Below are 11,911 nucleotides of genomic sequence, written 5' to 3'. Positions count from 1 at the left end.
AAAGGGATAAGAATGAATGAATGAGACAGGTGGGTGAAATTTTCAAGAATGAGACAGATCGGTGAAGTTTTCAGAGGTTTCAAAAAGGAAAAAAACAAGACGACTAGGATATTTCAAGCAGAAAGGTCTGGTTGGTTGGCCCCAGTCGGTGTCTGAGTATACAAAGAGGGCTTGGCATTTTCATCACCACTGAAGAAGGATCAGCTCCTGCTTTGGTCCAGTAAGAATATGTTCTTGCTCAAATGCCACTCCTTAGTTTCAGGGACATTGCTATTTTGGTTTTCTGTTCCAGCCCAAGTGTCCTTGATGGTCGAATTGTTGCATTGACTTTTTTTTTCACAAGAAGTTGGGTGATATTGCTGATTTGCCTGCCATGGCACTTACTTGATATATATTGTTTTCATTTTGATTATTACGCAAAAGTAGCTTCATTTTAAAATTCAATTTTCTGACTCTCTGCTTGTGCCTTCAACACATTCACAATGATTTTCTGCTTCTTCACAAAGAAAGCACGTTGGATCCTGTCACAGACACATTTAGCAGACATGGAACCACCATAGGCCCTGCTTGGCATGTGTGTTTCATTTCAGACTACCTCATAAGAACTTTAGGTCTTAAAGCATCAGCCTCAATCTCCAAGTCAGCCTGAACACAAGCCGCATACAAATTTCGGTTATTTCTCGACCTTTTTGGTGTAAATGTAAACAATTCTATCAACAGGGGTTCAGGGCAGCCTAGTTTTGTTAGAGGCTGTATTGTAGGAAAGTCCAAGGTTGCAGGATCCTTCTGAGTCCCTTAGACGCCGTTCTCAGAAGAGCTTGCTATTAGCTTAAGCTGCCCAACTACTACGTATGCTTCACCAGGGCAGGGACTTTTGTCTGTTTTCACTGCTACGGTTCCAGCCTCTAAAACAGTGCCCGACAGAGTGGGCATTCAGTAAATGTAGTACTTGCTAAATGAATATTATTTTGGCTGCCTTTACTTTTGCTTTCTCTGTCCTGCTTTAGGGAGCTGGAAATTGGAGAAAAACCTTTGAATTCATTTCCCTTCTTTCCGTTCTGAAACTCTGGCCAAGGGTCCTAGCAAAGACCGTAGGGAGTGGGGATGCCTCTTGGAAACTAATGGCAAGTCAGGCGACAGGGGGCGGCAGAAGGAGAGTTGCAAGAAGTTCTTTCCCACTTCTTACTTCTGCAGCACCCTTCACCACCCATCGTGCTCTGTATTTGGGGTTAGAGGTGTTCCGTGGAAAGGAAAGCAGGGGCCGCCTTGGCCGCGTTCCTCGCCTGGGCCATCGGGGTCTTGCCCACAGCGAGTCCCGCAGCACCCCCTGTCTGCGCAGCACCTGTTGACAGCCAGTGGGCGGCCAAGCCCGCTCGCGCGGACGCGGCCCGGGGCTGCCCCTCCCAGAGGCGCCGACCCCCGCCCGCCCCATCGGCCGCCTGCGGGAGAGCCGCTGAGCCTCCCCCGCTCGCCAGCCGCGCGCTCCGCCCGGACTCGGCCCACGGCCCCCACCTCCTGTCTGCCGCCCGGCGGGGGGAAGGTAGAGAAGGGGAGGGGACAAGCCGGATCCTCCCGGCCGCCCCGGCCTTCCCTCTTCACCCCGTGCGGAGACGCCGCGCCGAGCCCCGAGGTTAGCGCGGAGCCTGAGGCGTGGGGGGAGGGGAGGGGAACGACCGGAGCCCCGCGGCGACCCGGAGCGGCCGAATTGCCCCAGGCTTTGAGGAGCAGGGGACGCGCCCGAACAAGGTGAACTTTGGTCGCGGAAAACTCAAGCCAGGTGCCGGAATCCGTGCTGCGGCGCTCGGGACGCGGCGCCGACTGCGCGCCGGGCTGGGGAGCAGGAGCCCCGGGGCCTCTCTCCGCTTGCGCCTGGGTCGGTCTCGGCCCGGAGCCCCCCGGCCCCGCTCCGGCGCCCCGGCCCGTGGGACCCGCCGCGGCGCCCTCGCCTTGTTTCTTCCCCCTCCCCCTTCGGGGGTGGGGGGTGGGGCGGGGGAGAGGGGCGCACGGAGAGCCGCATCTATTGGCAGCTTTGTTATTGATCAGAAACTGCTCGCCGCCGACTTGGCTTCCAGTCTGGCTGCTCGCGACCCTTGAGTTTTCGCCTCTGTCCTGTCCCCCGAACTGACAGGTGCTCCCAGCAACTTGCTGGTGACTTCTCGCCGCTCCCCCGCGTCCCCACCCCCTCATTCCTCCCTCGCCTTCACCCCCACCCCCACCACTTCGCCACAGCTCAGGATTTGTTTAAACCTTGGGAAACTGGTTCAGGTCCAGGTTTTGCTTTGATCCTTTTCAAAAACTGGAGACACAGAAGAGGGCTCTAGGAAAAAGTTTTGGATGGGATTATGTGGAAACTACCCTGCGATTCTCTGCTGCCAGAGCAGGCTCGGCGCTTCCACCCCAGTGCAGCCTTCCCCAGGCGGTGGTGAAAGAGACTCGGGAGTCGCTGCTTCCAAAGTGCCCGCCGTGAGTGAACTCTCGTCCCAGTCAGCCAAATGCTCCTCCTCAGGCTTCTCCTGCTGACATCTGCCCTGGCCGGCCAGAGACAGGGGACTCAGGCGGAATCCAACCTGAGTAGTAAATTCCAGTTCTCCAGCAACAAGGAACAGAACGGTGAGTCTTTCCCCCATTCTCCCCCTGCTTGTTTCTCGCTGTGTGTGTTAACGTTGGCATTGTGCATTGGTATGTGATGTATACCAGACTGCGAAGGTATCTTTGGTCTCTACATGCAAATGCGCGCTCCGTTCACTGGCATGGACTGTTGAAGGTTAAGTGTAGTTTGCAACTTCAGGAGCTGCCACAAAGCTCCAAGAGGGCAACGTGAGTGCCACTGCAGCCTCAGTTAGAGTGAGGACATTCTGGGAGCGATTGTGAACCTCAGTTCAAATGCACATTGCAGGTTCGCTCATTGCCAGAGTTAGAAGTTCAAGAACTGCCTCTAAAAACGAATCCAAAATGAATGAGTCTTGGCATGTTTGACTTTATTCAGATTTGGGGAGGGCGAGGGGGGTCGGTCAGGAAATGTATCAGCCGCATGAATTGAAGCACTCTAGGTCGAAGTCATCAATTAATCAATGAGTAGATAGGAAATATAGAGGTCAAGAGGCCGTGTGGTCGTTTTTAGAGGAATTAAAAAGTGTATTTCTCTTGCGCCCTATTTTTTGTTTTTTAAACTTGCCTTTGTACTCTGAAGTCCTTACCTTTCTGGTGGTGTGTTTTTGTATGTGTCGGTGAATGACTGCTATTTTGTGTGTGCTGGAAGCGACTTAATCCTGCATAGGAAATGAGAATTACTTTCAGCTTTCAAGTGTACCTGAAATGTTTAGAAAACTCTCAGATGCAAGTTCCCTTGGGCTGGGATTGCACAGAGCTGGAGAAAGGCTCCTTTCATAAAGCCAGGGCAGCTTCAGGGTGTGTAATTTGCTTAGCCTCTGAACCCATATGATTTACATCATTCAATTTCTAAACTCTTTTTCTCTTCATCTACCATTATGAAGTCATTTTTGAGAATACTTTGTAAATAGAAATTTTATACTGCACATGAAACCACAATGTTCATGTAGGCTGTCTAAAATTGGAATGTTTAATGCCCTGTTTACAAGTGGTGGCTCTTACTGTTATTTGAAAAGGAATATACATGTTTTTACTGCTTTGTATATCATCGATTCTGTCACTTCATTAACCATGCAAAATGAACACAAGTGGCATAACTGCAAAATTAAAATGGGGTGTGCTATAGTTTTAAGTCACAGTGATTTTTTTTCCTTTTCATATCAGGGTATTTCAAACCTTCAACTTTGAATTTAAACTCTATGAAGTGTTCATGTTTAAGAAAGCACAGAAAGTTTTAGGGTATAAAAATAGATAAAACAAGGATTCTGCGGACTTTTGCAAACATTATTTGTATTTGCTGCTGCGCAGCAAGACATAGTATCACATTTATCAGCCAATATTAGTATGGTGGTGCTTACAACTTGCTAATGTGATGGCACATGGCACCTGCAGGCTCCTTGAGCTGCTGATCAAAGGGCAGCCTAGGGATCTATCTCTAATCACAGTAGCTGCAGAGGACTGGGGGAAAGTGATCAAAGGAGCCACAGCACCAGCTGTACCAGTGCAGGAAACAGATCAGACCAACTTTTGTTCTTTCTCATGTAAAATAAATGTCCAGTTCAAAATATTGCTTCTTACTAGACAAGCTCCTCCATAATGACAACAATTTACAATATTCCTGGCTTCCTGGCTTCTATTTTTTACTGTTCCTGTCCCATATCATTTCTCCTATTGCCTTGTCTTATCAAGCCTTTCTTGGCATCTCCCCGAATCTCTTTGCTAACCTTTGCTTCTCTTTGTCCTTTCCTTGTAGTTCTCTCTTGTGTTCCACATGCTGTCATCACTCCGTAAGGGGCCCAGAGCTGTCGTGAGGCATGTGGTCATAGGCCACTTTACCCAAGTAGGTTCACACCTTCAGGAGAGATGAATTCATTAAGCCAGTCCACACACATTCTGTTGCCATCTGAAGCTGGGCCATTTCCATTCCTAAGATGCAGGATGCCAAAAATTGCTGCTTGCTTCCTAACCTGTGGGCAGAGTTTTGGGCTATGTTTAGGGGTTGGTCTATGTTAAGGATGGCGGCAGGAAGTAACTAGAAGTAGAGGAACTACTTGCAGTTTTTTAGCCCAAGGAGAAGTGGCACTGGCCAGCACTAGGGGGCAATATAGAGCTATTTTCTTGCACATACTCAGGTTGATTTTTGTACGTCAAAGTTTGAAGATGTGAGGATAACAGGTGGGTGCTGAAGAAGGTTCCCCTGGAATGTAATCAGATTTGTTAGCGCTACTACCATTACCATTAGTACTACTACTTCTACTTCTTCTTTTTGACTTTCAAATTTTCCATTATGTGAATAACTTTTTGCCCACCTACTGAATTATGATTGATTTTTTATTGGCCTCTTGCTTTCTCAATTTTGACAGTTGTACAGTCCTGTAAATATGAACCCTCCTTGAGGATACCACGTAGAAGATCCCATTGGCCCAGATCCCATTGACCCAGTTCGTGCATTGAAGCATTTTGTGAACGGTCTTCTCTAACTCTGAAATGTCCAAATTGTTATGACTATAGCAGCTCATTCTTGTCTTCAAGGACCCCTCCTCATGATACTCTCTTTTCTTGAGTATTCTAAAGTCCCTAATGGTGTTTATTCAGTCAGTTACCTCTGGCTGCTTAGTTTTAGTATTAACTTGGTGTTTCAAGAGGAGGTAGAATTGATAGGTATAGCCAATGCCACATACATGGATTTAGACTGGATCGTGTGGACATGGTTCAGAAGTAGCTTTGAAGGGTTAGTGTCATTTACACTATTGTTAGGTATCTGGTTTTTGACCTACCATTGGGTTGCAATTCTTGCCACTTTTACTGTACAAGCAGTTTTATCCTCTAATATTATAAGTTGGCTTCATAAACCATACTTAATTTGTAACCTTACTTCTGACCCTGTCTCACATATGAAAACAAGGGTTTTCAGATTTAACTTGAGGAAGGAGATTAAAAGATAACATTGACTTGCTTGGGGGGTGTCTGGTCTGTATACTTAGTATATGATCATGGTGAAAAATACTCATATTTTGTGCACACCAGTTTTAGATGAGAATGCCTATTGTGGAATGATTAAGTTCTGGGATGGTGCTTCTGAGTTGTAGCAGAATCATACATTCAGGAACAAAACGAAACCTACTTTGTTGCATACAGCACAAAGAGATGTCAATGACAAAGTTGTTGGGGGAGGATTGCCTCTTCTACCTGTGTTGTTGGTGAGTGATTTTTAGTTTATTCATAGATCAAGAGCATGCGTATTATTTTTTCTCATTTTCTTTAGCCATTCTGAATTTGGATTTGGAATATGCTGCTATTTGCTACGGTTGGTCTTATGAACATCAGTTATTGTATGTGTTCTTTTTCTCAAGGGCTTTCGTAGCATGTGGGGCAATTTACTTTGGTCTGCTGGTCATGCCCTTTTGCCTGTATCTTGTGTTCATGGATTTTCCATCTCTTTTTATCAGTGCCAGCTTTCTCTTCCTACGCCAATGTGCCTGTATCTAACAAAATTTAAGTTAAAAATGGAAAATTAAAAAAGGTGTCCAATCCCCTTACCATCGTTTATAGGCGGCAACTTCAAATCTCTGTTTTATCAAAAATAGGTAACCACAATATTTAGAACAGTGTCCACGAGTAAGTAGGCTCTAACTGCAGACTAAAGGGACTTTCCTGTAAGTTTCCCTATAAGTTTTATTGCGTGACCTTTGTGACATTTATTTTTGTTGTTTAAAGGCTTTTTTACAAAAAAAAAAAGAAAAAACTTCCTCCTGGTTCTCTGCTGTTTGAGATAGTTGAGGAAGTTGAACAAGTACAGTGCCATTATGTAATGATGAATTTTGTCTTTTCACAGTAGGTGATTAAAAAGCTCTATTATATGGTAATTTTTCTGCCGTATCAACTGTAATCATAGATATTGGATGGATGATATATTTTGCTTTTACCACTAAAAGATGTTTAGAGTGGTTTGTAGGAAGCCTCAGGGATCAATGTATCATTTGTTAAATAGTTGTAAGTAGAGGATGGGATTGGACACTAAACTTCCCTCAGTGCTGCCATCTCTTCTACGAGCTGTAGCTCTGCTCAGGCACTGAAACCTTAGCTTTGTCTACTCTTAATTCATCCTTCCTGAAACTTATTTCTTAAATATCTTCTGTATATTAGCTTCCACTTCATGTGTTTTTCAAGTTTTAGACTGGTAAGATTGTAAGTTTTATCTGTAAACTTTTGCACCTTTTGTAGAAACAAAATTCTAATGATAAGGTGGTATGTTAAATAAGTAATGATGAATCAAGACATTCATAACGTTCATAGTAAAAACAAAAAAGTTTCCATGACTGATGAAATTTTCCCCGTAGGTTTCTATTTGTGTCAACCAAAATGGCAGAAGTCATAAAGTCCCTTCATATACTTACTCTGATTTTCCTGTTTCTAATTTGGAAGCATTATACATAATCAGAATATATAACTCTGTGTAACTCTATGTAATCTCTATATAACTCGTTTATTAAGCAATCCCTGTTGCTTCTTTATCTTTTGGCTAAGATCAATTTTAAACAATCTGTATGTTGTATTATTTTTCATCACCACTACCTCTAGCTATGATTTTATTTTTCAAATCTCCCTTTTATTAAATCTCCTAAGAAGTCATCTAATATTTGGTAATCATTTAGTATGCACCAGTGTTGGTTACCATACTGATTACCAAAATGTTGAAATGTTGAAATATTTCCAGTGAGTTGGGAAGAGACTAGTGCAACTCCTTTAAGACAAATAGACCAACACGTGATGAAGCAGAAATTCCAATGCCTGGTACTGCTGAAGGCCTCTAAGATACTTCTGCAACCCTGCTGGCCTCTGTCCTGATGGATCAGTGTTTCTGCCATACTGATTGTTAAGCATTTTGACGCTTTTAGCTCTGGACAATTTAGTTCATATTGGGGTTAAAACTTCTATCTTTTTTCCTCTCTGCTTAGCAGCTCATGCCTGACCCATGACTTGAAAGACCTGGAGTAAGGAAGGGGTATGGCTTCTTTCAAGCTCCCTTCCTGCAGCTCTTTTGGTTTTAGCTCCTCAAGGGATATGGCCTGGGGAGAGATGGGAAGGTGGACATGGCACACTCAGCATGCAATTGCAACCTCCAGTCATTTGCCCCTGCCTCTCTGGCTAACACTAACCAGCTGCTCTTGCATGGGTAACACCTTCCTATCATCTAGATTAAATGATTCACTTTCTCAGAGAGGTCTTTTTTCTGATCACTAAATCTAAATTAACCACCTCTATCTTCTCAAGGTTAGTTAATTAATTATGTGGTACTTAATACTCCTTGATATTCTTGTTATTAATTAATTAATTATCTACCGACATCTCTCACCCCCACCGTAAAATCTATGTTGTTGAGAGTGTGGACCTTGTTTGAATCGCTTCTTGTAGGAACTCCAGCACCTGAGACAGGTATGGCAGAGAGTGTGCCCACTAAGTATCTGTTGAAAGGTTCTGGAGGTAGTTAGTATCTTACTAAAGAAAGACTATGCTGTTAACTCTAACAACAGGCCATCTTTTAAGATATCATTTTGGTCTTGGAAGTTACACACTGCTTGACTTCTTAAATAGGAACATATGGTTGTTCATGTATTGGTAGTGATGGGTTGTGCCAATCAGAGTACCACGTTTTACTCTTGATAAAGATAGATGTTACCAAGTGAGCAGGTACCAGGCAAATGGATAGGTTTCCTAGAACTGGTTACTCTTTTAAAAGTGTCATTGCTGTGCATGGGCTTATATTTTCTGTAGATGGGGACTGTTGTGTGATGCAGACCAAGGACTCTTGAAAATGTTGCATAGATGGCAAGCCTCCAAAATCTGTGTGCTTTCTGTATTCTACCTGTGGCTCAAGGATAACTTGCACAGGCTAGAACTCAGCAGCGTGTGTGGTACGAGGAATGTTGGAGCTAGAAAGACCCCAGGAGCTTATCCTCCCTGGTGTGAAGATTGAGGTCTAGACAGTGGAAGTTGACTTGACTTTGTCAAGGTCACTTGGGAGCCACTATTGAACTGCTAAAGTGGTGATATATTTCTCCTTATGTGAGAACCAGTTAGGCAAATGGAATCCTAGTTTCAAAATTCAGATTTTTTTAATAAAAGCATTTCTTTATTATGTTAGTGGATTGCATGCTTTTCAGATTGGAAGATGAGGTGTAGGAATTTGTTGCTTCCAAAATATTTACAGGAACAGTAAGGGAAACAATCTCGTAATAATCCCATTAGTCAAATGGAACAGTATATATATGTATATATACACACACACACACACACATAGTGACACTTCTGTTTGTGTAGGCATCTGACAAATTGGCAAATAACTGGAAATACTACCTTTATAATGGTTACTATTATGTTAGAACCATACTTTAAGCAGGTATATAGATGAAGGATGTTTATTTTAATATTTTGGTTTATTCAGTGATGGTGATGAAGAATATGGCTGACATTGCCATGCTTGGTTCCACAAGGAAACTTTTTGGTAATAATTTTAACGTTTCATTTAGCAGGATGTCTTAATGATAAAAGTGCCATAAAAATGAATAAATAAGCACGTTCAGTGAACGCTAGAAAGTATAACCTATTATTTTTGAAATATATTTAATGAGTGTCCTTAACTTTTATTTACACTGTATTCTGTGGGATATTCTATTCAGAAGTTCAAGGTTTTTTTTTTTTTTTTTTTTTTTTTTTTTTTTTTTTTTTTTTTTTTTTTTTTTTTAAGGTCAAGACCCTCGGAAAATAAATTCATAGCTGTAAACTTGAATGGCTTGCCTAAAATTTTTTTAATTTACCTTTTTAAACTTTTTGTTTGCAAAGTTCCCAAATCTGAAAACAAAGGAAGCTAAACATTATAAAGAGGAACTGTAATAACTACATTTATAATTAAAGCCAAGTTGTTATAAGTGATATTTTTGGTAGCATTAGCTAATTTTGTCTTTTACCTCATGGGAATGCATTTTAAATTTAGTTTTGTTAATTTTATTTGTCATCAGATTTCTCGTTAGAATTCATGTGCCATCCTCAAACCACTTTTTATCATCCCCTGGTGACTGAGTAGCCTCCTCCCGGGACGGTTATTTGCCCTGTTTCCATACCAGACCATCTTTGCCAGGCTGTCTTCTCTAAATTTGCTCCCTTGCTGTTCTGCTTAATTCCTCTTTTATTTTCAAACTATGATTTTTTTTTTGTACTTAGCTTTTCCCCTTTTATATTCGTTTTGTTTTGTTTTGTTTTTGAGACATGGTTTCACTCTGTCACCCAAGCTGAAGTGCAGTGGTGTGATCACAGCTCACTGCAGCCTTGATGACCTCCCCAGGCTCAGGTGATGTTCCCTTTTCAGCCTCCCAAGTAGCTGGGATTACAGGTGTGTGCCACCACTCCGTGCTAATATTTGTATTTATTTTTAGAGATGGGGGTCTTACGATGTTGCTCAGGCTGGTCTTGAACTCCTAGGCTCAAGCGATCCTTCCACCTCGGCCTCCCAATGTGCTGGGATTACAGAGGTGAGCCACTGTGCCCAGCTGGATTTTTTTCTTTAGAATAGTAGTGGGGTTGCTTCTTAGTCCACTGAGATACGTATTGGGTTGTTACTGGGGTTTGTGGGGTGGGGCAGAGACAGAGTAGAGGTCTGATTCCTTAAGGGAAATCAATGTTCTCAAACAGAAAAAGGCATTTTAATGGTAAGTGCAAGGATGTAGCTTTACATTTCTACTATATACACTGTGTGCTGATAAACCAGTAAGAACTGCCAGGAAGGACCCGGCAGCAGCAGGAGTTAGATGCATTTTAGGGGGTAGTTGCATGGGTCTAAAGGGCTCTGAGTAAGCTTCTAGTTTTGCATTGCTTAATAATGACTCTCCAGGAGTGACTGTTAGGTGCCACATTTGTCCTCAATGTTTGCAGATAGTATGCAGTTGATAAACTTTCCGTGAGGTCTTGGGAGAAACACCGGGGCTTCACTGGCTAAGTAGCTTAGCTAAGGTCCCACAGCTGGTAGATGTTTGGACATTGGTCTGACTCCAAGCCAGGACTCAGAGCCACGTGCCTCCTCCTTTGTAAGTTAAATGGTCTAATGTTTTATTAGAACATTGTTTTCATTCAGCAAATATTTATGAGCGTGTGCTCTTTGCTAAGCTTTGCCCTAGGTGCTGCGTACACAGAGAAGAAGATGCAGACCTGCCTTTGAGACTCAAACTCGGTCAGAGGATGGCAGATCCTTCCTGTTACTTCATGGTCTATTAGTTTTGTGCTCGAAGTGCTATGGGAACACAGAGTGCTTTATTTCACTTCAAAAATCCTCTATTGATTTACTAAGTAGTTGGTTTTGTCTGGAAGGGAAGTCGAAGGAGAAAAGTTCCCACAGAGGAGGTGATGTGGTTTGAAGCAGGTCTGAGAGGGGAAAAAGAGGGAAGAATCCTAGGCTGAGGGAACAGCCTGAGGAAAAGAATAGACACATGAAGAGGTGTATCATGGGTGAGAGATGAGAAGCATCGTTGTTGAGAGTGAGGAGAGGCTAGAAAAAGTGGAAAGATGTTCTACACTTATGCATTCAAAGGCCCTGATACTGTGTGTACTTCCTGCAGGGTTGACAGTTAACAAATAGAACAAAAAGAAAGTCTTCATGTTTAAGATTCCATCAAAACCCTTGCTATTCAGTTCCTTTCTCAGCAGGCAGGCAGTGGCAGAGTTCTGCTTTGGTGTGTGCAGATAACTACTTGTCGCTGGAATGTTTTTCAGTCATCAGGCACGTTTGGAAGTTGTGAACGAGTTAGAAGGGCAGGCTGCGCAGCCTCAGTTCCACTCTCTTGAGCTGAGCCTGTGTCCACACACTACTCTATATTACCTGCTTTATGTAAACAAAGAGCTGTTTTCACACTTCATTCACAAAACGGACAGCATGCAGAATGAGGCTGGGTGAAGGATCTGCAATTGGGATAAAAGGGAGGCAGCTTCCAGGACGCTGAATTAAAGTAATGAAGCTGTTACATCACAGACAAAGAAAACAGTTTTAACAATTTTAGGAGGAAAAGATCTCAAGTTGGTGGAAAATTAATTGCTATGAGGTTACTCTTCATTGAGTATCTGCATCATTTTTCCACTGACTTTCGTTTGGGTCCCGTGTATATAAATGCTGGAAAGATTTTGTGGTATGTAAGGATTTGAAATGACTGAATTCTCTTGGTGGATGTACTTCTTGATGCCATGCCATTTTTTGAAGCTATGCTATTTGCATTCTAGGAAATCCTTGTTCATGAGGGGATACTATTTTAAGCAT

At 43.0% G+C, this 11,911-nt stretch overlaps 1 protein-coding gene across 2 annotated transcripts in view; it reads left to right on the top strand.

The window, feature by feature from the left end:
• The first annotated feature begins 1,596 nt into the window (after positions 1 to 1,596).
• PDGFC (platelet derived growth factor C) overlaps positions 1,597 to 11,911 on the top strand; it is a 217,571-nt gene continuing 207,256 nt past the window's right edge. The window contains exon 1 of one of the 2 annotated variants that reach the window (XM_008000092.3): positions 1,597 to 2,610. In XM_008000092.3, the coding sequence (XP_007998283.1) occupies positions 2,493 to 2,610 (118 nt within the window). In that variant the 5' untranslated portion in view covers positions 1,597 to 2,492. The remainder of the gene's footprint in view (positions 2,611 to 11,911) is intronic. The other variant, XM_037993205.2, reaches the window with a different exon arrangement.

This window comes from Chlorocebus sabaeus, chromosome 7 (assembly GCF_047675955.1).
Source record: "Chlorocebus sabaeus isolate Y175 chromosome 7, mChlSab1.0.hap1, whole genome shotgun sequence".
In the NCBI taxonomy this organism is placed as follows: Eukaryota; Metazoa; Chordata; class Mammalia; order Primates; family Cercopithecidae; genus Chlorocebus; species Chlorocebus sabaeus.
The sequence above is the reverse complement of the archived record's forward strand: the minus strand, read 5'-3'. Positions and strand labels throughout refer to the sequence as shown.